Source organism: Eleginops maclovinus, chromosome 9, assembly GCF_036324505.1.
Source record: "Eleginops maclovinus isolate JMC-PN-2008 ecotype Puerto Natales chromosome 9, JC_Emac_rtc_rv5, whole genome shotgun sequence".
Classification (NCBI taxonomy): domain Eukaryota; kingdom Metazoa; phylum Chordata; class Actinopteri; order Perciformes; family Eleginopidae; genus Eleginops; species Eleginops maclovinus.
In genome coordinates this window covers 24,757,577-24,785,187 of record NC_086357.1, presented here as the reverse complement: position 1 = coordinate 24,785,187, position 27,611 = coordinate 24,757,577, and the positions used below count along the sequence as shown (strand labels likewise).

Here is a 27,611-nt window from a genome sequence, read left to right as displayed (position 1 = left end):
CTAATCCTGTTTCCCATTAATGAGGGGCTGACATTTTATTGGAATAAGAAGAAAGAAGTTAAAAATATTATGAGGAATTTAAGCACATACATTTAGAATGACGGTCTAATAAATAATAAATATGTCATAAAACAGTTTGCTATTCTGAAGGGAGCGCTAGACCTTTAATTCCATTGATTGCTATGAGAGTCTCGCATAATACTAAAGTCAGCTGACTTAAGACGCCATTTTGTCTGCCATTTCCTACACTGATCCATTCCCAGCTTCTTCGCACAGTACAGGACGCCCCGTCCGGCCTCAGCTTCATCTGCCCGGGCTTGGTAAACAACAGCAGACCCTGCACACTAAAGGTACCCGGGTGGATGAGAGACAGTCCAGAGGGTCGGTTGGCACCCACTTACTCCTCTCTGCAAGGCGCCCCGCAGGACAGAAGCGGTACAAGTCACAGGCAAACATGGCTTTGAAGATTGTCAAAGGGAGCATCGATCGGATGTTCGATAAAAACCTTCAGGATTTAGTACGTGGCATCAGGAATCACAAGGAAGAAGAGGTAAAACAACCCCCAGTGTCACCGGAACAACATTTAACCTGACATTCATTAATGTTTTTTACTCGGCGCACAGTGACATTACCGTTATCGCTGAGCAGCAAGCTAACGTTAATGGCTAAAGCTAGGTGATTTAACGTTAGGTAGGCTAGCCGGCTAACGTTAATAGCTAAAGCTAGATGAATTAACGTTAGGTAGGCTGGCCGGCTAACGGTAGCGTCTGCTCAGTCCTGTCACCCACATTCACTCAAACACTTGCTTTTAGGCAGTGAATGGTATTAAAACGTTTGATGAATAACACTTTCGGTAATTAATGTTGATGTTAACTTTTTGGTAACGTTACATGTTAGGTTTTAAGCAATGAGACGTTGTAACTGACAGCTAGCAAACCTAGCTAACTGACAGCTAGCACATTTAGCTAACTGACAGACGTTGGAGGAAACTGCTCGATAGATTATCAGAATTCACCGGGAGATTACTCTTCTATTCCATCCAAATCATACCAGAGATTACTGCTAAGGTAATGTGTAATAGAAGTTTTACCAATAGGCATCTTACCATGACTTTATCAATGATTGGCATTTGTATTGAATTATATTCACAATATAGAAATAATAATAACAAGATGAACCTTTATTAATCCCCCTAGGGGGAAATGCTGTTATATGGTAACTGGTGCATGCAAAATGCAGCCTAAAGTGTTTACAGAGCAAGATAAGACACACAAAAACAATAACAATGAGTAAAGAAAGAGTAAGAAATATTATTAAAAAGAAAAAAAAGGCTAACATGACAAAACATGAACCGTGACACCACCAAAATGACCCCAAATTAAAAATATTGGTGTTTAATTCCCTAATTCCTAAGGAATTTGCTGTTTTATGACCAAAGGGGATTTCTTGTGAAATACTTTACGTGCTCCTTAAAGAAAGGCATTGAATGATCTGAGTATGGATTCATATTTGTAGGAATTATCCAGTGATATTTGTCTCTTGTGATTTGAGGACTCTGTTGAATGAATCATGCTCTGATTGCATGGGCAAACGATTTTGAAATAGGCATTTTTATCTTTTTTTAATGGGTTTTAAAAAACACATCCTTTGTAAATAGTGAGAAATGAGTCAGCCAGCAGCTTGTTTTATACATCCCCTCAGTTATGGAAGCTGATGTCATCCTGTCACAGCTCTGTGAAGATGACAGGCTCATCAGCACCAGACCTGAGAGGGAGGAGGGGGAGGGATGGACCATTAGATGGCACTGTTTGGGGAGAGCCACGTTTCAATCTCTCACATCAGCCTGCTCTTTTTTTATAATCCCTGTATTGGCTGTGTTTTACATTGTTACTGCTGGTACAAATGTCAGTTAGCTGGAGGGGGTGGAGGTATAATGCAGGATCGCTGCATTGTGGTTGCACAGGGCTCTAGACTGTGCTGCTGTGCACACCTGTTACCAGCTTTAGGTCAGATGTGAAAAGTGGAGGTAGCGTGTCTAACCTGAGGGCAGCTTTGGGATTTTCTCAACGTGGCAGATTTGTACTGCTTGCCAACCTGCTTGAAAACCACATTTTAAAAGCATGAGCAAAACCACTAGATCATATTAGCTATACAGTATACACATGTTGCTTGGAGATTAAAGATCTATATTTGTGTTTTTAAGTTATAACTAACCTACTAGAGGACCGTTAGATATGGGTTAATACTCCTGTGTTGCGTTGCTGCACAGGTTTTTTGAGAGTTCAAACTAATGTTTTGACATAGTGTTGCTGTTGTTAGCCTCACTTTAATTCATCAAGAATGATTCTTCTTTTACCATGGATGCATGTAAAAAACGTTCGACGTAAAACAGGCTAAGTAGCTGATACACAAATGATAATTAGGGTTTCATGAAGTACTTATTTTTCATGTTATTTTGGAAATCTAGCACATGGATCGGCTATGTTGTTTGAGGCTATCAATCCTTGATCTCTTGATGTAGTGTAAGAGGTTCTCGAGTTGTAACCCAACCTTGGCTTCGTAGATAAGGTGCTGGTTGCCCAGTCAACAGTGGACAGTTTGCTGAAATATTAATACACTGTGTGAGTGTGTGTGTGTACGCCTCAGTGTGTGTGACTTTTTCCTGGTCAGCCCACAGTTAGTTTCTCACGTGAGTGCTGAGTTTTTGTACAGTTCATTCATTCTCCCTCACATGCCAATTGGAAGCAGCCCCATTGTAAGATGCTTTCAGGATGTCTGAACTTTAAGCATGTTTGTAATATTATAGAACCAGGCTTTAGCTTCAGCGGACACTCAGCCTTCTTGTTCTTCTTTTAAGTACAGACCTTCCTGTTTATGTCCGGCTGAGTCTGCATTGTTGGCTGAAGACTGGCTTTGTTGGCACTATGACAACAATTTCAGTTATTCAATGGGTCCTGAACCAATCATTCAGAATGAGTGTGATGCAGCACTGTGTGTGTCTGCTGATCTGCTGTTCCTTGATAGCCTCAGTTTCTTCGGGAATAGCAGCAGAGCTCAGTCCTCCCCCTCTCCCTCTCCACCCCCTTCTATCACTGTGCTGTCTCATGACTGCACACACATGACCAGCATACACTCTCACTCAACAGAGGTGTGTGTGTGTGTATGTGTGTGTGTGTTGCTGGTCTACTCCTCTCAACAATGGTTGACTGATTTCTCTATCTTGTGGTCTCACTTAGCTCGCCCTCCACTGTTGAATGCAATGTACCTTCTGCTCTCTCTATTTCAGGAGTTTATTGTAAGAGCTATTTTTCACTCATTCTTTCAGGGGTGAGGTTCCTGGCAACACTCTTTTGTTGAAGTGCTTCAGAGGATGGGAGAGTCACCTTTTAACCTCAGACTTGCGTAAATAAATGTTCAGCAGCTGTGTAATTAGTGGTTCAATTAAATCTTTTGCTCGTGTTTCCAAAATCATCATCAGTTGTTCAATAATCCTAAAAATGCTGAGATACTGGATGTATGATTTTATGAATAGTTCTTTCACTTGGCATTCACTTTAATGATTGAATAATTTATCACAAAATTAGAAACAGCAATTTTTGTATAATTTGTTTACCAGAAGCCTCTAGCATAAACATTTGCACACCTGGATAGCAGGATAGCTGTGTTGTCTTTCATTTCATTGGCAATTTAAAACAAAAATCTTTATAGTTTGACTTGAGCTGTAGGAAACCTTTGTTTTAATATTTTGTATGTATCATATGTTTGCATGGACAGTGTTTTAGCGTGTTCACGCTCATAGACAAGTCGTACCATTTCATGTGTAAGGATTGGCAATCTCAGGAGGGAAAGTTCTTGGTCTACAAGCCGAAACAACATGCTTTGTTTCAACTAGGACTTGGAACAGGGCCTCTACATTAGTATAAGAAATATTAAATATCAAATATTAAGCCAGGGTTTCGGCTGACAACTGCTTTCATTATCAATCATTTTTTTTCTAGAATAATAGTTGTTGATTGATTCTGCTACTCTAACTTCAGCTCCAGCTCTGCTGGGGTGTGCCTTGGATAGCAGCAGACTGAGCAGAAATCTTCCAGCTTGTTTCTGGGTCCTGAAAGCAGCCTTCCACTCTGGATATCACTCCTAATCTGATCTGATGTCTGTTTGTCTTCTCCTTTGTCTGCCCTCAGGCCAAGTACATCTCCACATGCATCGATGAAATCAAACAGGAGCTCAAGCAGGACAACATCGCTGTCAAAGCCAATGCCGTGTGCAAGCTCACCTATGTAAGCTCTCTCTGCTCCCTACACAATCATCTTGATACACACTATCATTGTTTGTCCCTCAGTGAAAACCCACCTGTGTTTCTCTGGATAGATACACACACTGCTATTCGGAACGACTCACTAAATCAAAGCCAGTCTCTTTATTCTTACAACACTATCAGGGAATCAGTTGAATTATCAACACCCAAGACTAACAAAGAGAAAATTAAACAAACAAATCTGATAAGATTTGATTCATAAGCAATCAATCCGTATGTGGTTTGTTACATGACCCAAAAGCAGGTCAGAAATATAATCTTATTTATATATTCTGTCAAAAGGAATATTTTTTTAAGGCAGGCATTACATTTGTAGCTTTCAAGTAAGATCAAACACTTTCAGATTAACATGCAATAATGGAAACATATTTTTCAATGTGATAACTGAGGAAGAAAGACACACACACACACACACACACACACACACACACACACACACACACACACACACACACACACACACACACACTATTTGTTCTTTGTATATGATCTTTTCTATTCAGTGGCATCATGTTGAAGCCCATTGTTTTGGCTCATGGCTTCATCAGGGGTAAACAGAAGTGACCTGTTAGACACCACTTAATACATTTATATTAAATGGGTACAAGCCTGCATGTACACATGTTGATTTGGAGAGGAAGATTAGTCACTACACAGCATAAAGGCTAACAGCCTGCACTTATTGAGCACAATTTCTGTAAAAGCACTCTTTCTATTTATAGCCGACGAGGCCCACATTTAGTTTTAGATGGCTTGATGCATTGAGCCTCTCTGTGAGCCACAGGGACATCTTACAGCCCCTCTCCTGATTTCTCTTCTCTTTTTCGTGTCACAGCTTCAGATGCTCGGCTATGATGTCAGCTGGGCCGCTTTCAACATCGTTGAAGTCATGAGCTCCTCCAAGTTCACATACAAGGTACGATTAAAATATATTTAGACGTCTTGCAAATGCAGAACTCTCATCCTTGTCACTTTCTGGATTGATGTTCTTGATCCTGTGGATCCTATAAAGTCTTAGAAGGCTTTGGATTCTTAAGGTCTTCATGATATTAAAAGGTCTTAAAATGAACAGTTAGAAGAACTACCAGGACTTATCAGGTCTGATTTTTAGAAGAAACTTAAAAAATGTAAACACTTGTTTCAATCTATTTTTGAAATTATTTACAAATGTCTCCGGCATCGATGTCATGCAGATCTAGATTGTTGAACCAACCAGAAGCTCAGACCACATGCAACAGCATATGGAAGCAAATTCAGTAGAAAAGCTTTTAAGATTTTGAAGCACTGCTGATACCTGTAATGGGGAATGAACATTATTAAAGGCACCGTTAAACTTGAGCAGGAAGTGTTATAAAGCCAAGATAATGGGAAGTGAAGCAGTGGAATCTCCCATGCAGAGTTATTGTAAAGCTGGGCTTTAATTTCATTCCATTTTGTATCAAAACAAATCATAGAAGATCCTTGAACCCTACCCTGAAGATGTTCTGACTATGGTGTGAGTTTAATGCTGAGCTTTAACTTCATCACTATGTACCCAAAAATAGAGGAATAGTCACACTGTACTGTGTTGGTAAGTCTCCATGGATCCTCTGCTCTGGTTGACAAGTGTTTGTAATAAAAGCATTGTGCACATACCGTTCAAACACAATACAGCGCAGTCCAGCAGTGGCTCAGTCAGTAGGGGCTTGGACTGGGAATCGTAGGGTCGCCGGTTCAAGTCCCCGAACAGACTTGAAAATATGGAAAGTGGACTGCTACTTGGAGAGGTCCCAGTTCACCTCCTAGGCCCTGCTGTGGTGCCCTTGAGCAAGGCACCGGACACCTCCAATCCCCCCTCCCCATTGCGCCCCGGGCGCTGCACGATAGGGGCCCACTGCTCCTAGTACTAGGATGGGTTAAATGCAGAGGACCAATTTCACTGTGAGTGCTCTGCTGTGTGCATGTATGTGACTAATAAAGAGGATTTCATCCTCCGTTTCATCCTCCTATTCTAGTATGTCATTATTTCTGCCTGCTTTTCTTCCTACAGAGGATTGGCTACCTGGCGGCCTCTCAGTGCTTTCATGAGAGCACTGATGTCATCATGCTGACAACCAATCAGATTCGAAAGGTCAGTGATGTTCTTCTTCTGATGTGAATATGATGGTATTTAGCCCTCGGCCAACCTTTTCTGTACTTTGGTCTCTTCCTTTCTAATATTTCTCTTCTTTTTTTTCCCAGGATCTCAGCAGTCCCAACCAGTATGACACAGGTGTTGCCCTCACCGGCCTCTCTTGTTTTGTAACCCCTGACCTGGCTCGGGACCTGGCAAATGACATTATGACACTGGTGAGTCATAGGGAATATTTCAAAAGGTTTCCCAACAAGGACTCTTAAGGTTTTCTTTTCATGATACAGATATTATTCCTCCCTCTCAGTTTTTTGGCTTGTGCAACATTCCTTTTTTCAATTGAATCGCAACTTTTATTGATTTATTGACTTTATTTCACACCCTAGATGTCCCACACTAAACCGTACATCAGAAAGAAAGCGGTGTTGATCATGTATAAGGTTTTCCTGAAGTACCCGGAGTCCCTGCGACCTGCTTTCCCCAGGCTGAAGGAGAAACTGGAGGACCCAGACCCAGGTACCGAGACAGCCTCCGCAGTCAGTCTGTTAGGCAGGAAGCTTGTGCTCTGTCACCTGAACCCTATGAATTATTCAGCACCAAAGAATATGAGATTAAGGGAGGCTCATCTGTGAGACTGCCAGGGCTGTCTGGGAATATTCAACAGCTCGGGACTATTTTTGTTGCAGACTGAAACATCTTGCAGGACATTTATCCGGCTTTATGGCATGCCAGTGTGGAGTCGTACTTATTTATTGAACATCGGGCACAAGAAATTGCATCGTGCCTTGATGAAACAAAATGCATCTAATGAAAATATTTCCAGTCCTAACATTATACAAATGCAGGGTCTGGTTTATATTTTGGGTATTAGATTTTTGGGGTATATTTTGGTTAGGAAAAGGGAAAACCAAAATCAATTTTTCACTAGAACACCTTAAAAACACGGGTAGTTCAACATTAAAAATGAATGAATGAAGAGAACCTTAATGTGGCTGACAATTGACTTTGCCTATCAACTTTGAAATTCTACAGCTATCTCAGTCATTATTAGGCATCCTGAGAGATTTATTAGACACATTTTCTCTGCCTGTTATATCGTACACATCGTTGTTTTATAGCCTCGTACTTAATTCATTATTTTGATTACTTGCGATTTTCTGATCATCTTGGTTCCTCTGCAGGTGTCCAGTCTGCAGCAGTAAATGTGATCTGTGAGCTGGCTCGGAGGAATCCCAAGAACTACCTGTCTCTGGCCCCGCTCTTCTTCAAGCTCATGACCTCCTCCACCAATAACTGGGTTCTCATTAAGATCATCAAACTGGTGAGGCAACAGGATCCAGAGAAGTTTCCCTTTGAACAGTTCCTGGATACATCTCTTGTAATACCACTATGCTCTTGTCAAAATGGATCATAGGCATTCATTATATATTGTGTTCGACCAAGCCACTTTTTTTATTACTCGTAGTATTGCACCAATAACACAAGGGTAATTCCACCATAAAAGAGGAATAGATACTTGTTACTTCACCAGCGTTGGTCAAAATGCAGTGAGGTCATGTGACATGTTGCACGGCTGACCAAGTTGTGTTTTGTGAACAGAAACATCCCTTCTCCTACATGTGCTACAAGTCAAATACAAATAAAACACGTTTTCTAAGGCTGTATCGAATAGTCAGAAGCTTTATTCATAACGTTGACACTGACATTCAGCTGTGGATTGTGTTGAAAGGTGGTACTTTGTTAAGTTGTAGAAATAGAGGTAATTCTTCTCAAAATGTATGTATGATAGAGAAATATTCTGCTTCCATTTATACTTGTTGACATTTAGTCCTTTAAACCACATTCTCTCTTTTAAAATCGTTGCTCTAGTACTTGCAGGCTGCAGGGCACTGACACAATGGGAAATCCCAATAAAAGCTCTAAATGTCTTCTTGATCCTCCTTGAATCCATCCATGTTTGAGTTTAAATGAAACATAAGCACCCATTCTGATGTGACTTATAATCTACTGTCGTGGCGCCTGTTTGTGTTACAGTTTGGTGCGCTCACACCACTGGAGCCACGGTTGGGGAAGAAGCTGATCGAACCTCTGACCAACTTAATCCACAGGTTAGACGATGAACATTTCACCAGAGAGTAGAATCTGTTTGATTTGACAGATGTATAACTCCCTTTCTCTCTGTTTCTCACCCTCTCTCACAGTACCTCTGCCATGTCGCTGCTGTATGAATGTGTCAACACAGTGATAGCAGGTCAGTACTGGTTTTAAATGTGAACAATGGTAGCACTCTCATTCACCTTCAACTGTTTTTAATTTCAGTTCCTCTTTATTATGTGAAGTACACATCTTGAACCCTTCATTTTCTCCCAAAATGTTTAGTTTTTCGCTAATTGCTCTTGTTTGTCCCACATTGCAGTGTTGATTTCGTTGTCGTCGGGGATGCCTAACCACAGTGCTAGTATCCAGGTAAGCCTCTGGGGTCCACTTCCCCAGCTGCGCCTTCATCTGGTTACATATTGATCATAACCATTTCCCCCCCAATTGAACCACTATGCATGCTTTCTCCATGTTTTCCTCTGTTCACACACATGTAAAGTAGACACACATCAATGATAACGCAGGATTCATAAATCTTTTTCTTTCCTGCCTTCAGTTTTGATTTCAACAAATGCATGCACCATCAGTTATCAGCCCAATTTCCCCCTTTTTGTCTCATTTATGTTTTGTAGGAGTAGACTGAACATGTTGTGGAAAATGATGTTAATGGCTCGGCCTTTCTCCCTCCCCTTTCTATCGCTTCCTCCCTCTTTCTCTCTTTCTCTTTTTCAGCTCTGTGTGCAGAAACTGCGAATCCTGATAGAAGACTCGGACCAGAACTGTGAGCCCTCTGTCAATGCCTGCAGTGTGTCATTTTCTCATTGTCTGCGTGTTTCTGACTATGGAACAGTCCACCCCCTTAGACGACAACAACCTAGCCCCCCTGACTCTGGATAACTCGAAACATTATCAAACTCCCTCCCTAATTTAGGAGGGCCGCCTAGAATACCACTTCACTTATGTCAATACCCCTTTCACAACAAACCCTGTGCATGACACAGAAAGGTTTGTTGCTTCAATTTGAAAGGGATAAGAGTTGCCAGTTTGCAGTTTGTTCACCAACATAAGGCGTGACTCTATAAATACACTCCCACACACACTTCCAGTTGGAGCTGAGAATACTGAATCCAGCCATTCGAGTTATCTGGACACCCATATATAGATAGTTTTGTGTGTGGAGTAGAAATAGACCTCTGATGTTCATAGAGCAGACTGTGAACCTGTGGTTTTAGGTTGTGTTTATCCTTTCAGCGCACCTCATAGCCATGCTTTAGGTACAACACTTTCCAATACCTTGATAAAAAGGTAGATGAAAGAGCAGGACTTCCCTGGATTGTGAAGATACTTTACTGATAAAATCATCAACAAAAATAAGGCTGCGATGTGCAGCACAACTAGGCAATTTTCAGACATTCTTTGCAAGCAAAAAAACCAATAAATTCATATTAGTTGAGATCTGAACAAAAAGCAGTGGACATACTGTAACACCATGCTTAATGCATTGAATGTGTTGCATTCTACTAAAATGGAAAAATATTTCGCCTTTGAGTTGCAGTTTTTATAAGCATTGTGTTTTGAAGCAAACACTAGATCCATAGATTAATTCCGCTGTTACGGTTATTATCTTCAGTGCAGCATAAATATATTTTAAATGCAGTTATGTGAGGAAGTTTATGACAAAACTGTCCCTATCAACACATTTACAGAAGGCAGCAAACAAAATGAAATGTTAGATTTATGCGATTCCCATTTCATGACTCAGTCAGGCCTTCCTGGCTGAGATAAAGAATCTGCCGAAGGTACATCCAGTGTCCTCGTCTCCGACTGCTGCACTGACTCCTGGTGTCCCTGGTCACTCCTGGTGTCCCTGATCACTCCTGCAGTGTTTTCACCGCAGTGAGCAGACTACCCTCACCCCCAGAGTGACTCTCTCTTATTGATCCAAGAACCTGAGAGGCATTTGTCTCTGTCGAATTAGATATTCAACATGAGGCTGTGAGTCAGCAGATTTCTGAATCTTTAAAAGTCTTTTTCTGGTGAGAAAAATAAGCTGCCAGGCGACACAACGGAGGATAAAGCAAAACAAAACTACTGTGTCCAGTGTGTGTGTGTTGTACCGTGTGTGTTTGTGTGTCCTTTCCATTGTTCTGCATGTTTTGTGTTCCTTTCCTTTATTTAATTTATGTCATTTACATATTCTTTTTTTTTTATAGATTATTGCATGAACGATAAAGCAACAGTATTTTGTTCATATATATTTACAAATAAGTATTTTCTAGCCACCAACGCTTTTTAGACTGACTAGATGTATGAAAGTGCAGTAGTTAGTAGTAGTTTGTACTAGTGTAATTCAAAATGTTTCTACGACGTCTCTGTCCTCTGGAAAACAACAAGTAATTTTCTACAACCAGGTATTTGTTGTTCAACAATCAAGTAAGAATAATCAGGTTTACAAATGATGGCAAATATTATAGCAACATGATTGTACCGTTAGAGAATAATGCCAGCTGATGTTTATCTTTTACCTGCTAGGGTACGAAAAGCTGAGGGTGCTCTTACGTCTGTGAGGAAATACGCTGAGGTCTTGTTTGTTTTTCAGTGAAGTACCTGGGCCTGCTGGCTATGTCAAAGATCCTGAAGACCCACCCCAAGTCAGTGCAGTCTCACAAAGACCTGATCCTCCAGTGTCTGGACGACAAGGACGAGTCCATCCGCCTCAGAGCTCTGGACCTGCTCTATGGGATGGTAGGTTCAGTGTTACTAGAGCTACAATGATGATCATATGTGTGTTCATTTAGCCCTGAGTTCATTAACATTTGGTACAATTATTATTTTCACTGTGCAAGATATTATAAAGCCAATTGTGCTCTCGTTATTTTATCTGTCAAATCTGACCGTTGTTTACCTGGTGTCTGCTCTCCCAGGTGTCCAAAAAGAACTTGATGGAGATCGTGAAGAAGCTGATGCTGCATGTGGACAAAGCGGAGGGAACGACCTACAGAGACGAGCTGCTCACCAAGATCATCGACATCTGCAGCCAGAGCAACTACCAGTACATCACCAACTTCGAATGGTCCGTCTGACAGCCTTACCAGTGTGAATTCTGACTGAAATTAGGATTAAGTTTTTGTCTTTTGACTTGGATATCATGTAGATTTACTCATCAGCATTGTTCTAGTTATTATGTAGTGGTGTTTGGTCAAATAAATATAACAATTAAGTTGACTATCTGTCTTGAATACTGCCAGTTACTTCCCACGAGCAGTGTCCTGTATTTCACATCTGCACTTTTTCCTCTCCCTCTGTTTGACATTATTTCTCCCCTCTTCCTCCTGACAGGTACATCAGTATCCTGGTGGAGCTGACCCGGTTAGAGGGCACACGGCACGGCCACCTCATCGCCTCTCAGATGCTGGACGTGGCGATCCGGGTCAAAGCCATCCGAGGATTTGCCGTTGCCCAGATGGCAACTCTGCTGGACAACGCTCACCTGTTGACGGGCAACGTGCAGCGGAAGGGCATCTGTGAAGTGCTGTACGCTGCAGCCTGGATCTGTGGGGAATTCTCAGAGTACGTTTATTCATCTCTTTTGAAATGCACACTCACACACACAGTTGTGTGTCTTTTGTACACTGTAGTGAAGGTAAGATGAACAACACTTCATAAAAGTTGCATGACTATAATGCTGACAATAAGGTATCTCATGACCCCGGTGCCTTTATGAATCCATAGGGAGATGAATGACGGTTTGGTAAAGATACTGTGCTTCCCACCTCTGTTTCCTTCCTCCTATATCATCCTAGAACAAGCTACCTTACCCGAATGACATACAATCTTTTATCTACACATTCATCTATATGCAAATCTGTCTCTCTGACTAATTATCTTTTAACCTGTCAAAAGTAACAGACAACCTCAATTACATTTTTTTCTAAATTGGTTTTCCACCTCTGAAATCTATTAGGGTCGGATGCAAATGTCGTTTCAGTTGGAGGCGATTTCAAACGTCTTTGACACACTTACTGCTTTATTTGTAGGCAATTAAAGAACTCCTTTTTTACAAAATGCTCATTAGTATTCAAAGTCATCCTGGAAATTGTAATGGGATTCAATGTACTTTTCATTCAGGTCTTTATCTAACTTCACTTCCTCTGCTCCTCAGACACCTGGAGAACCCGATGCAGACATTAGAGGCCATGCTGCGACCGAAGGTGGCCACCTTACCGGGCCACATCCAGGCCGTGTACGTACAGAATGCAGCCAAGCTGTTTGCCACCGTGCTGAAGAGCGGGGAGGGGAGCGCGGACAGCACTGCAGCACAGGAGATGATGATTGAGAGGCTGCCGTTGTTCGTCCAGAGCGCCAACCTGGAGGTGCAGGAGAGGGTAAGAGAGATATATGACACGCAACTGCCTTTCTCTTTACCTAAGACAAAAACTCATTTATTTTACCCTTTTGAATTTCGTCATGCTATATCTCAAAATAGTGCCAATCGACTAAAATCATACTCGCAATTAAAAACACTAAAGTCATTAATCTTGTGTCCCTGGCCTGCTTAGTAAACCTTTCAAGGCAAAAAATAAATGATAATGCGGCACAATAATCTTTTTATCTCCCATTATCTTGTTTTCGAAATAGTTGGAAGCCAAATCCTAATTGAAATAAAATTGTGATTAATTTCCTAGGCCTGCTTCACACGGTTACGCACTTTGTACAATTCTGATAAATGACTCTGCTGATCTCCCCCCCGCGCCTCTCCTTCTGTCTCGTCCTTAGGCGTCCTGCATCCTGCAGCTGGTCAAGTACATCCAGAAACTGCAGCAGAAGGATGTAGAAATAGCGGAGGAAGTCATCGCTCTGTTCGCTGGAGAACTCAACCCTGTTGCCCCAAAGGCACAGAAGAAAGTGCCTGTTCCTGAAGGGTGAGTGAACACTGTACATGGGGAATACACACATTCAAATAAGTTGAGATGGCGCTGCATGGTCTTGAGTCTTGACCGGTGAGCTGTAACTGGGTCTGTTTGTGCAGTCTGGACCTCGATGCCTGGATCAACGAGCCTCCGTCTGAGAGCGAGTCTGAGGACGAGCAGCCCAAGGCTATTTTCTCCAAGGAGGAGCCCAAACACTCCCGCCCCCGTCACACCGAGGTGGACGAGAAGGAGCTGGCAAAGGTGAGCCGGTCGATGAGGGGAGCATTTTGGAAAATAATAGCTGAGTAACAGTGATTTTTGAATAGTGTTTATATCTATACAGATCTATATTGTACCTCTTGTAACTGGAAACATTTCGACATTCATATTTTACACCCAAAGGTGGTCTTCTGTCTAGACATATTCAAGCAGTATTTTTTCCAAACCATATCGACTTTCTCTCAGTTTTGCTGTGACTCTGGCCTCCCACGTGGTCGCCCTCTCATGCTTACCCGATGCAGGCTGTGTCTCATTGATTAATCCATCTTGCTGTTTTTTTATCATCCTCCCCCCCCAGAGGAGAGAAGCCAGAAAGCAGGAGCAAGCCAACAACCCGTTCTACATCAAGGCCTCCCCGTCCTCTCAGAAGGTGTGTTCACCCCGTCATCACAAGAGTGTTTATTTTCTATTTTCAGGCCTCTGTGGAAACCAGTCTGTTGTATAGAGGAGAAGAGAAGTGAAGTAGGACTGCGATGATCTTTTCATTTTGGTGGATTCATGATCTTATGAATTGATGCAAAGTGAAATGCAACAACACAAATCCTTCTATTAAAGATACTCCCTTATTTTGACTGAAACATTTGCACTTTAACATAGTAATGTGGCACGTTATAGAGAAGGAGTGAAGGTCTATCTTAAATATTTTGCTTCATTCATTTGCATTTCTAATGAAAATATGGCTTTGTCATATCAGCATATTTAACATTTGTGTCTAAAGCATCCTGATGAAACTTGTGATGTACTCCTCTGAAGTCATGTTTTAAATGAATGTCTCCTCTGTGCAGGTGTACCAGGAGGCCCCCGGAGTGGAGCACATCCCTGTCGTGCAGATTGACCTCACTGTGCCTCTCAAAGTCCCAGGTAACGCAAACACTACCACAAAACACTAATTAGAAAACTTTCAAAATCCGACCAAAATCCAAGTGGCTATTCCAGTAAATGTCCTGCTATAAGATACTGCTTCAGATTCAGTCTAATTATTAAAATCAAAATAATTAATCTTCCGTCCCACAGGTCTGCCTATGTCCGACCAGTATGTGAAACTGGAGGAGGAGCGTCGGCAGAAGGACAGAGCCGATAAGAAGAAGAAGGAGAAGAAGAAGAGGAAAGAAAAGCGCAGCGGACGAGGGAAGAAACACGACTCGGGTCCAGAGAGCGAGGAGGACATCACGCCTGCGCACATGGTCGACATTGTTACAGAGGAGATGCCAGAGGTACGCTGGAGCTGGAGTTTTGAATTGACAAGCTTTAATGACTCGATTTAAAATTATAATTCAACTCGATTTAAATCTGTACAAAACACAATATTGAAAGACTTGAATTCGATGTAAAAAGAAGAAAGATATATCAGTTATCCTCTGAATTATATTGCCGTTGACACATTACTCTGACCTTTTTATTATGACCAACGCACAACTGAGTTATTAATTTCATGACAAAATCGTTTGCTTTGTTTATTGGATGCTCAGCTGAACGACGACTTGGACTGGAAGTCAATATCTCCACAGATCACTTCACATTTTGTCTTGCGGATTAAAGATCTTCGATAGAAAGTTATCCTCTCTGTTTCATTGATTTCTCCTTCATTATTTCAGAATGCCTTACCCAGTGATGATGATGACAAAGATCCCAATGACCCTCACAAAGCCCTGGACATCGACCTGGACAAGTGAGTCCACACGTAGATGTAGAGGGATGTACTTCAGTTCTACTAAATCGGGGAATGATTACTATGAATCTGTATATGAAACCACTGACATGATTAGAGTGGTCCCAGTGGTTTGAAGATTCATTGATAATGTTTTCATGAAACTAATTATCATTGACCTATCTGTCTGAGCTGGCTTTCCAGTGTAAAAGTAGAGCTGAGGAACACAGAAGTTGAGAGATTTGTTTTAATAACCTGAATATTTCTTCAGTGTAATTGTTTCCTGAGCTCCCCGGCAGTAGCATCAAAGTGACTCAGCCCTTTCCCTCCTCTCACTCGGTCTCATGGTGATTTGCTTTCTGCTTCCTCTTTTCTCTGCATACACACACCCATCACTGCCTCTTTGTGTGGGCAGCTTGGTGCAGAAGGCCGCGATCAGGTGAGTGCCCCCCCCCCATCCCCGGCGGCAGGACCGCGGCTCCGCCTGCACATGGATTGTCTTTCTCTCTCTAAATAGATGTCTTGCTCCTCTCACTAACATAGATCTCAGCTCTCTCGTTTGGAGTTTGCGGTTCCCTCTTTCTGCTCTTCTTTCCTTCCATAGCATCACTCCATACTCATCATTGTAGCGTTTGACCTAGACTGATATCTAGTATCCCTTTCCTCTTATCCTGCTTCTTATGATAACCTGTATGAGCTTGACAATATCAGCAGCATATCACTGTATTCCCAAACAAACTGCTCTGTGAATGTACTGTCCTTCAAATAAGAATCTTTACCTCCAAAGAATGAATCTGGTTGATAAGACTTCTAGTGGCTTCTAGTTTCATAGTAAACAACATAAACATTTTCTCTGGCTGCTGCTGATGTTCTCATGGCTTAAATCTTTCCCAACCTGTCCTCCTGGAAAAGACTGTTTTGGCTCTTGCAGTTTGCTTTTAGGAAACAGAACCCAGGGGTTGGGTACTACATTTCTTTTGCTTACAGTTCCCCGATCCTCCGCGCAGTTCTGCAGACTTGCCTCCAAATTCTCACCAGATGTTTTTTAAGCGGATACGCCTTGCCTTCCATTGGCTGGAATAAAAAGTCCCTTAAGACAAAAGCTATGCAGCTAGCTTTTATCTATAGCACATTCTTTTACAATTTGTTCTATCAGTATGACTAAGAACTGAAGAAGAGTGGAGACTATGCATTAGTTATTGTAAACATCTGGAGTGAAATGTCATGGCTTTCTTTTACTAAAGTAATATAAAAAAGAAAAGAAAAATGCTATTCATTACTAACTAGTTATTTGAAGCTCAAAGAATAAATACAAATTGAAACAAATCTTTATTCAAGATATAAAGCGAAACTGTCCATGTCTGGGCAGTTGACGTTGAGCTGTGTGCCTCTATAGATAACCACCAGCAGGGGGCTATACTGCACGTTATTGCTTTGAAGAGGCCAGTCTTGGAAAATAAAACGTGACAGGTGTTATCAGTTTAATGTGGAGGAATTTATTGGTGTGGTTTCTAGCTGCAGTCCCAGTGCTTTACCCCTGCCAGAGTAATGTCTCAATGCTTTGAATGTGCCTTGGCTGCTGCACAGTGCAGAATATGTGACTGAAAACAAGAGTTTTGTTGCACCAAACCACCCCTATCCACCTTTTTTCTAACAGATTGCTACTACAAAATAATACATGAAGGTGTAAAATGTATTTTACTCCAGCTGGGCAGTATCCACCTTAAAAAGTCCTAATTTGAACAAATAAACTGATATCTGTGCATCTTTTTGTTTGCCCAGGCCTCTTGCGGACAGTGAAAAGCTGCCCGTCAGGTCACACCGTGCTGCAGAGGTTCTGAAAAGCCCTGCTGAAGATGGAGACGCAGAGAGGAGCGTCTCACAGGAGCCCAAGAAGAAGAGCAGCAAAGAAAAGAAAGAGAAGAAGAAGGATAAAGACAGGGACAGGAAGGTGAGGCTGTCAACAGGGCTGTGCTCTTTTTCTTCCTGGAAACCGGACTAACCTCATTCTGCCTCGCTGATGAAACTGCTTCTTTACACCAGTAAATCACGTTAATGGTTCAGGGTGGGGGGGGAAACAACAAGAAGCTGTCAACCATTGTGAAGTGATGACTCAGAAGTTGTGGTTCTCGCTAAACCTTGTTGTGACACGAGCTGAATTTATGCTCCTGTTTTCTTGCAGAAGAGCAAAGAAGAGAAAAAGAAAAAGAAGCACAAACATGAGGACAAGGGGGAGGATCTTCTCGGGGGTCAGGAGGACGAGCCTGTGGTCCAATCAGAGGAAACCAGTGAGGTGGCGGCACCGCCCTCCTCCACCACCGCTGAGGTACGCCCTTACTAAGATGTAGAGGCAACTCCTGTTTCAACCTAGCAACAGAGCACAATTCTAAGATCTGATTTGACCCAGAATTCTGATTATCTGATCTAAAATTCTTGATAAAAAATGGCTTAAGAATATTATTGAAAACAGTGTTCAGCTTCTGCTGAAAGGATACATGCATACAGATATCTTCGATCATTCATTGACTCAACGCTTCCATTGCTTCCTCCCAATCAGCCTTAGTGATCAAGTATCAGTTTCCCCGTAGTCGACTCTCGCCAAATACTTGATTTATTCATGAAATAGAACAGTGTAATGTCTGTCTCCGTTTTCATGAATAGTAGAAAGATACTGAACCCGGTTGGCCCTCACCCCTCTCACCTCCTGGCACTCCTTCTTCCCTCCCTCCCTCTTCTAGGTTTCGGATCTGGATTTCTGGCTCTCAAACGCTCCAGTGCCCTCTAACACCCAGGTTGAGTCTCCCCCCCTTGCTCCCTTGTCCCCTCCTCCCCTCATCTCTACAGTTTTCCTCTCTCATTACTCCATGTTTTATTGATCTACCTCATATGTTTGTTTTAGCCTTATGTTCTCCCGTTATCACCTCTTGATTTGGATCAGTTTGTTCTTGAGCACCTCACCTTTTTGACCAGACTTCCTCTTTCACAGGTCACATAACACCTCTTTTCATTCTCCAGCCTCTCCTCTGTTTTCCAGCATGTCTGAATGTATGTCAGTGTACACGGTCTGTCTGTATCCGTCTCACGATGCCAGTGGTTCCCTTCCTCAGCTCTTTGTTTTTTTGCTGGCTTGGTGTCGTGTCGGTCTTAAGGTCAAAGTAGAATTGATTATTGTTGTGTTTGGTGGTGTCGACAATTTAAGCTTGAGGCCAGGAATGCGGCCTGAAGTCTGTTTATTTTTGTCGCCACCGCCTCACCACGTGTCCTCTGACTGCTTCCTCCATGATCATGTGGGGTCATCTTTGTTTCTGTTTGTCCTTTTGAGCGTCATAATTGCTCACACTGAGACAGGAAATATCATGTTCAAAAATATCCCAACATTTGACTATAAATAGGGTAGAGTTGAAGCTGCCCTGTAAATATTTACAGTTTTGTTTGCAGCAGTTATTAGTCCTGACGGAGATTTCAGCTGATCAACAGTTGACTGCGGTAATCTAGCATAAGACAAATGAAGAAGAAGAAAACCAGATAGTGAAAATCAATATCAATTTTGAAAAATCGGACTTGCAGTAGTGGAGGAGGAAGAAATTAATGAATGATGTCTCAAGATTTTACACAATACTTTGGGTTTAGAAAAAACGTCCTGTAACGTAGTCTTACCCAAAAACTCACAAAATATGAATTATTGATTATGTGACTTTTTAAAGTCAAAAGGACATTTTCATTCAAGGAAAATCACTTCTCTGTTTGTTTGAGGTGAAGGGTTTAAAACCTATGGACATACTAGCTATTTCCCCTTCTTTCCCGTATTGATGCTAAGCTAACAGACTGCTATCTCAACATATTGATTTTCTTATTTAAGACTCAACAATAAAATATGAAGCAAATTCCCTGAAAAAAGGTCACACTTTTCCTTTTATCATTCCCCCTAGAGTGACATTCACACATGTCATTACAGTGTCCTCATCTATACATTTTCGGCATGTGAGGACCAGGTCTCTCATTTAATTGTGAAAGCAGTAAAATCCTTTCTGACCCCGAAACATTGCCCTTTAAAGACATGCCTCGACATGTCTGTGTTTTAAACTTGTTTTCACATTGGTTGTCAGTTGTCAAGAGCTCACATATTGAGCCGCAGGCAGCTTACAACAGCATTTACTGTATATAGGTTGTCACGAGGATCCTGTGAATTAGGATCTTTATTCTGTCAGCAAAAGCTAGTGATACCCAACAGAATAAAACAAAGCAACTGCACATGTGTAGAGGCCTACAGATATAATCAGGCAGGGACTTTTGGGATCAAGCTCTTTTGTCGGTTAGTAATCTTGAATGTGACGCACTTCTTTTAACAAATCAGGATTATGTTTGTGTTGTCACAGAACTCGTAGGGTGCAGCTGATCACAAATAACTTTCTTTATGAATGAGTGCACTCCCTAACTTCACTAAACCTCAATCAACTCCAAAGTGGCACCAAAGTGTCTGTGTTTACACGCTATGGTTTCTCCCTGTTAACCCCGTGGTGTGTGTTTATGTTGGTGTGTGTGAAAACAGGGAGCAGCAACAGTAGCAGCAGCAGCAGCAGCAGACCCTGTGCCTGAGGCGGCTTCTGGCGCGGCGCCAGACTCTGAGCCTGAAGAGCCCAAAGACACCGAGGCGGAGGAGACTGTGAGTCACTAATGACGAGTTTGGCTGTTTGGCTGCTGCGCTGCAGATTCCAGATCACAGTGACCTGACAGGATGCAGCACACTGGCTGCTTTTCATTCTCACATGTTTGTGTGAATCAAGTACCACAGGTCTGCCAGTTCCTATTTGGTCTTCTCATTAAGACAGTAAAGTATATATTCACCAAAAGAAAGTGAAAGGCTGATAACATGGCAAGCACAACGGAACAACACTAGGCAGACATTAAGGAAAAAATCCTAGAAAATACATCTAAAGAAACGGGAAGGCGAAAAACAAAGTAATAAAATAAATACATTCACTTAAAAAGAATCCGTTATTTTATGTCAGAATCAATACGTCTGACATTTTAGAGAAAACCCCTGCTTTACATTTTGGAGGAATGTTTCGACACATATTAAATAACCAATTCAACCTCGTAGCATTTCTAACAAATTCTGTCCTTCTTTCATTGTGGGTTTTCAATGATAAGAAGTCCTCCAAACACAAGAAGAAGAAGCAGAAAAAGGAGAAGGAAGAGAAGGAGAAGAAAAAGAAGAAGAAGCATCATCATCATCACCGCCACAGTGACGCAGGAGGGGAGGAGTCGGTGCAGAACGGCACCGTGGAGGAGGAAGAGCCGCTGCCGGTCAGTGTCCTCAGTGTTCAGCAGGTCTACCTCCACCAGCGGTGTGGAGGAGAACAGTTGGCTCTCTCTTAGCGTAGCATGTTTTTATCTAACGAAGGAGGAAAGTAGTCACAAGTCACTGACCTCAGACACACAATTAGCTAATAAATGCAGCATTGTTTATCATGACTCTGATCTGTGCTTCTTGACTGCACCATGTAAACCCCCTGACTGCTGTGCACACACACACACACACACACACACACACACACACACACACACACACACACACACACACACACACACACACACACACACACACACACACACACACACACACACACACACAGCTCCTGTTGCCTAGTTAGCATACAGAGCGACAGAGAATGCCTGATCTGACCTGAGCTCTTCTCTCCTTTCAGCCCATGTCCAATTACTGCCTGCTGGCGGAGAACTCCTACATCAAGATGGTGAGTGAGGACGAGATGCTGCTCGAAGAAGGACTTCACCAGTTGGCTCGGGGATATTCAGTTTTTGAAATGCATGAAACATTTTTGTCCAAAATTTGGTCTAATTTCTGTCCCATAAAGATTTAATCAACTTGTTTAATTTAGGACATCCGAAGCTGTTCTGAGCTGTGTGCATGTTCAGATTGGGCAGTCCTTATCTACCCGAGTTAATCATATTTTTTTTAAGATCAATTTGGGGGGCTTTTTGCCTTTAATCGGATAGTACCGTGGAGAGTGACAGTGGGAAGTGGGAGAGAGAGTCAGGGCGGGAAGGACCGCGGGTCGGAAATCAAAGTTTTATTACTTTACACTATAGAACAATTACAAAAGTATTGGTTTGTTTGCCAGATTGACCTTGTGATGTTTGCCCTTCATAGGCGACATTGTCAGCTGCTTATCTCTGCAATAGAAAATAATAAGGAAAACATTATTTCCCTCAGAAGAGGGGATTCCCTAAAATAATTGACCCTTTTTTTGGTCCTGCGCATAATCATCACCATATGTGAACTGAGAGGAGCTAATAAAAAAATAATTCATCTGATACATTTTCAAAATGTCCCCGCTTCCAAAATTAGCCAGAAGAAACTTCCAAGATCTCTTCATCATTTCTAATTCAATCTTCTTCTGGTGGTGAAATCTTAGACTTAGAATATATCCCTTAAAATTGAACAAATTCTAACCTTCCTCTGCACAGACTAAAGGGTAGTTCTAATAATCATGTTACGGCTGTTTATATTGATGTAAAGGTAGCATGAACATAAAAAACAAAGTATGCAGACATTTGATTTTCTCTCCCTCTCTTTAAAGATGTTGGAGGATGCTGATCAGGTACTGGTTGAAGTTCTGTCAGTGGCAGAATATACTTAAACTCCTTTCTAGATCTGTTGCTCTCTGTGCCTGTTGCTCTTCACAACCTGGCCTCTGGGGCCGACTAAGTTACTGTTTCTGAATATGGTCCTTTCTTTTTTTCTCCGTGTGGTCCGACTGGTTTTCTTGGAAAATCAATGTGTGCTGCGGTGATGGCTTTGTGAAACAGATTTGCTTTGTTTACTGTGTGTCTCTTTGTAAATAATCATGGTTCAGTGAAAAACAACATAGGGGGCTTAGACAGCTGATCGGTCTTTCCCCATGCAAATAAACGTACTTCATAATAAAAATAATTGAAATGTTTCCTCCCACAAAGGTGAACGACATCCAGGGGAATCTGCAGGATGGCAGTCAGGTGGTGGTGTCGGTTATCTTTGAAAACAAGTGTGAGAGCTTCCTGAAATCCATGGAGTTCAACGTGCTGGACTCTCTCAACTCCAAGCTGCAGAGGCCGGAGGGATCGGGGGCGCATGATGGCCTCACCGTCCCCTTCCAACTCCCCCCTGGTCAGTGATCATCTGAAATATAGAAATAAGTCTGAGGAAAAAGACGCATTTGTTTCTCTGAAACACTGATTCATAACCTGGGGAGGTGTGGTTTATTTTAAAAGGTATCAAAAATAATAAACAGTTGGTATATATCTCAGGACTCCCTTTGTTTCTGTGAAGATACCTTTTAAAGGTTTAAAGTTTGAAGGGTTGATATAAAAGTAATCATAATAATAATTCACTATTTGGGTTAGTTGTACAGTTTCAACAGTTGTTCAGAACTGTCATCGTTATTTAGTTTAAAGGGTTGGGAATCAGTACCCGGGAATATACAACATACAGAATGGTTCTTGTGGGTAGTGTCATGATGGTCACTGTAGATCTCTAAAGTTGTGTCAGTCCTCAATTTTAATGATCCCCAATCTAATCCAAACCTCACATTGGGTTGTAAAGTCTGATCACTTAGCCGTGAACTCTTCTCTGTGCTTCAGGGGTTTCCAATGAGGCGCGGTTTGTGTTCACCATGCAGAGCATCGTGATGCCGCAGAAACTGAAGGGAACCCTCACCTTCATCGTCAAGGTCTGAAGAAAAACACAATCATGTACACACCGGAATATTTAAACAGCATCTATTCCTTAAAACAAACATGATCTCTAATGGTATCATATTTAAAATAGCTTCTGTCCGTGCTTGTTTTTTTTTAATGCTCTGATATGCTCGATTTTTAACATTTTGAGTGCAGTAGTTTGGCGTAGTTTACAGAAGCTGTTTACTTCCAGGAATCCTGACCAGCTATACGTTTCACCCAGAGCTCTGTGCAGCTCACAGCCCAGAAGAGAATCGTTTAAGTGCCACGTTTCTATGTTATTGATTGTCTGTTATTGTTGTTCCCACAGAATGAAGACTCCTCTACTCATGAGAAACTGGACTTCAAACTGCACTTTACCTGCACCTCCTACCTGATCACTACTCCCTGCTACAGGTTCGTTTGTTAAGTGTCACAACCAACGTTAAAGAGGAGGAAAAACTTCATTCTGACAATGTTTTGCATTCTTTAGAGACGGCTCAAACCCGTCTTTAAGATAAACTTGAAGGATTGACAGTGTGAGCAGTTTTGCCTCAGGATAGTGCTTGGGGAAAGTGTCGAGTGCCTAAAATGTAAATCTTCTGTGACACTAGAGGAAAAGTCGGTCAGTGTGTAAACTGCAATTTATCATCTGGAGATAATAAAAAAATGCCAGATAGTTTAGTTTCTGAGTTGTTTTAGCTCTTGATGAAGTATAAACTGAACACTGAGTTTATTTTGTTTTGTTTCTCCAGTGATGCGTTCGCTAAGCTGCTCGAGTCGGGCGACCTGAAGTGCAGCTCCGTCAAACTGGAGGGAATCAGCATGCCCTTCCACCACCTCCTGGCCAGGATCTGCTTCCACCACCATTTCTCTGGTACACACACACGCACACACGCACACACACACACACACACACACACACACACACGAACACACACACACACACACACACACACCAGGACATATAATATTTGTTTCAACACACAGACTTCTGTCCTTATAAACTTCAGAGTGAAGTGGTCCATACAGAATTCAACACTTGAGTATTTGGCATGAATTTCTGTTTCGTTTAGTGGAAGATTCATCTCATTGATTCTATTTTTACCTAATTTGTATCGACCAAATATTCTCTGCCCTCATGAGGCCGATTATTTATTCATCTATAGTAGTCATTAAGGGATCAATGAAGGCCAAGACAATAACTTTGGTGGTGATGTGCTGATCTATGTTGTGTGTGAAGTGCATTTTTTTGATACACTTTTTAAAATTAAAATAAGTGATTGCAGACCGATCCATTTAAGCAAACATAGACAATGCTAACAATAATAGTCTGAAATAAATATGAATTTGAAGATCATTTAGTTGTTGACTTTATTATTATTATTAGGTAGTTTGTTTTTTCAGATATCAAAAAAACATGAATGAAGCCATTACATTTCTACTATCAGCCGCCATGCTCTCAAAAAATCTGCATCAAGCATGAAAAATAAATCATGTCTGTAAACCACTAGTCTGGTTTATACAAGGTTCATGTGGTAAACCGTGTATAAAACAAGAAACACTTGAGAGTGATTTGATCACGTGAGTGCATGCAGAGTGTTTCTGACAGTTCTGTTTGTCTGCTTGGTCCAGTGGTGGAGAGGATCGACTCCTGTGCCTCCATGTACAGCAGATCTATCCAGGGTCACCACGTCTGTCTGCTGGTCAAAACTGTGAGTGAGCCAAAGAAACTTCTCCTTTATCCTCTGCAAATTCAGATCTTCATAACCTATTGTGGTTTTCTTTAAAGTAAACTCAGACCGTGAGCTTGATTCTCTCTCTCTCTCTCTCTCTCTCCCCCCCCCCCAGTCTGATCAGACGGTGTCCATTGACGCTAAATGTGACGAGCCGACGCTGCTCGGGAATGTGCTGGATGAGATCAAGCAGACCTTCTCTCAGTGCTGATTGTGTCCGACAGCCCCAGGGTGCCCCCCCGACCCCTCCATGCAACCCCCCCTCGCTGCAACACAACATAATCATGTTACGAAACACTGCGGCTGGCACTCCCAGTATCGCCCTATTTATTAGTCCTCAGATTCACAAAATTTCTACCCCCTTACCTTCTTCCTCTTCACTCTCTGTTCCGCTGAGCTCTGTGGTCACTCCCACACACTCCATGTTGTTTTACAGACTCACTGTGTAAATGCGCCGTCTTCTCTGCAGCGCACTTTCATCTTTACTTCCTGGTTTCCCATGACTGTACTGAGGTCGTTCTTCTGGATGCCCTGCGTCCTCGGCTCCTTCCTGTGTACCTTCACTCTGTCGGAAATTCACTCTGTGACAGTCATGTAATGTAGTGTTGACAACTGGACTTTTGCTGTTGATGGTTGAAATGTGATTTTACTGTTTTGCAGTTCTTTTTTTGTCTTTGGTTTGTTTGTTGTTTTGTCTCTTTTCATTTGTCTGAAACCTGTCTGCGCCTTTGTCTCGCCCCTTTTCTTTCTGCCCTCTTAACGACAGTGTTTGTGCTGCTCAGCTTTGTAGACCATGCAACTGATGTTTCTCAAACTGGAAAATGGGGACTCTAACCTCCTCACAGTAGTGGGGAGGTGTAACCAAAGCTACATATAAGGCATGGATTTTAAACTTCTTTCAGAGCCGTTGCCCTACTTGCCTTTTGACAAGGCTCAGAGCAGATCTGCTGGTGTTAGTTCAACACAATCCTTGTGAGGCACTACGGGTGATTAGTACAGTAGATGAGTGGTTGCTCTGTGCCTTAGCTGTGCAGTCTGACCTATTCCAGCGCTTTGTGAGTTTCGTAGAGCCCCCCCTCTCTACCCAGTCTATCTGCTCCCTCAATCAACTGTGCTAAGCTGCAGTTTGATCCCCTAAGAACTTCCAACATATCATTCCTCTCCCAAATCAAAGATTAATTTGAAGATATCAAAATAATTCAATTTAACCTCAGAGTAGTGTGCAGTCTAACGTGAGATCTCTGGACGTTGCCTCCTTTTATCAGCCTCGTCTTCAACTCACAGATGGATTTGTCAGTTAAATAGAAGATGTTGTATTCCTGTAATACACAGAAAGATACTGTTATTTTTATGGAACTGATATGGTGCTGAGGGCCTTTATTTGTGTCACCATATGGTCAAGTTAGGGACAGAATAATCTGGCATGAAGCTGCCCGTGTTACATCGCTGTCCTGCCTCCTTTCTTTAGGAAAGTCAAATTTGACTAGCTGAGAGACGACAAAACCTGTCCTCTAATGTTAAAACATTCAGGTTGCAAGTTGTTTGTAAGCAGAAACTGTGGTTACATTTCAATCAGTATTAGGCAACATGACTGCCAATGTAAGGGAGCCTCCACACTGTTAGCAGCAGCTTTGTCTGTCTTCATGAGGAATTATGTGAGACATTTACACCTGTGCCACTGACTAGCATTGCAGTAGCTTTACTGACACCCAGATAAACCCAAAGGTTTCCTTTCCCTTCAGAAACTGCCTTCCCGTTTTTTGTGCATTGACATTGTGACAACATGAACGGGCCACGTTTATTTTTAAATGGCTGCCTCTTGTTAATCTCTCAGAGGTACTGTCTGAGGTCACTACCCGGTCCAGCACGACTTAACCTTGTTGTAGCAAGATAAAAACCGACTCGGTAGCGTCTCTGATCACACATACTGGTAAGGCCCTCTTCATATCTGTCTGCTATATTAGATAACGACTATGATAATGATGTCTGTGACCTGCAGATCAGGTCAGCCATTCCATGAGATCTTCTGTCCTGTAGTTGAGTCTGAATGCCGAGTGATCCGCTGTATTTCAGAACCGTCACTAGAAAATAAGTATGTATGTATTCCCTGTTCCTGCAAATGACTGATATAATAGAACCTGGAAAAAAAAACAATTCCCCTAATCGTCCATTGTCCTGATTCTGATCATTATCCTGTGCATTTTTGATTAAAATGTGTATATTGCATGATTAGGAATTTACACTTTTTATTTCCTTTTATTTCTGACATGCTTACACAAAGAAAAACTTGTCATTCCAGTTTGTCCTTTTTCTTTATAGTTTTTTTTTTAAAAAGAAGTTTACTTGACCATTCTCTATTTTTGATGGTATTGTGTTTTTATCTACAAGTTCAGACAACTAAAAAAAAAAAGTGATATCGTTGAATGTTTTAAATTATTAAACACAGGGGAAGGAAGGGGGTTATATTTGGTGTCATTACACTAACGGCATGGGGCTCCCTATAATAAGTGGAATGGAACAGGTCATATGAAGCAGTGTACTGAGAGGCGACCCACTCTGTCTTAAGCTCTGTTGGTTCAGTTGTAGTGAGTTATTTTACCAAGTTTGGCTTGTGACATTGAAATATACTCTGGTATGACTCTGAATTTGGAAGGTCCTGTCTTTTCATTTCTCCATATTCCATTATCAAGCTGTACAATGTAAAATGTTTTAAAGGGGACAACATAAATTATCTACATTCCCTTTAAAGAAAGTCCACCCAAATTAAAAATAAAGGCTTTCAGAAGCGTCTGTA

General features: G+C 41.8%; 1 protein-coding gene across 6 annotated transcripts; it reads left to right on the top strand.

Annotated features, from left to right (window-relative positions):
- The first annotated feature begins 244 nt into the window (after positions 1 to 244).
- ap3d1 (adaptor related protein complex 3 subunit delta 1) lies at positions 245 to 27,611 on the top strand. 6 transcript variants are annotated; one of them, XM_063890976.1, is made up of 35 exons: positions 245 to 550; positions 4,188 to 4,283; positions 5,157 to 5,237; positions 6,351 to 6,431; positions 6,542 to 6,649; positions 6,818 to 6,947; positions 7,613 to 7,752; positions 8,466 to 8,539; positions 8,633 to 8,682; positions 8,848 to 8,897; positions 9,261 to 9,309; positions 11,128 to 11,273; positions 11,453 to 11,601; positions 11,868 to 12,098; positions 12,691 to 12,913; positions 13,305 to 13,450; positions 13,558 to 13,699; positions 14,016 to 14,087; positions 14,503 to 14,578; positions 14,732 to 14,931; positions 15,313 to 15,386; positions 15,781 to 15,804; positions 17,148 to 17,316; positions 17,551 to 17,691; positions 18,104 to 18,157; positions 19,915 to 20,028; positions 20,517 to 20,672; positions 21,074 to 21,121; positions 21,968 to 21,988; positions 22,344 to 22,533; positions 23,007 to 23,095; positions 23,413 to 23,498; positions 23,837 to 23,958; positions 24,717 to 24,796; positions 24,933 to 27,611. In XM_063890976.1, the coding sequence occupies exons 1-35, from the start codon at positions 455 to 457 to the stop codon at positions 25,026 to 25,028; spliced, it is 3,804 nt and encodes a 1,267-aa protein (XP_063747046.1). In that variant the 5' UTR covers positions 245 to 454; the 3' UTR covers positions 25,029 to 27,611. The 6 variants fall into 6 exon arrangements, with proteins under 6 accessions (XP_063747046.1, XP_063747045.1, XP_063747048.1 ...); XM_063890975.1 differs by having other exon boundaries at positions 17,548 to 17,691; XM_063890978.1 differs by lacking the exon at positions 15,781 to 15,804 and having other exon boundaries at positions 17,548 to 17,691.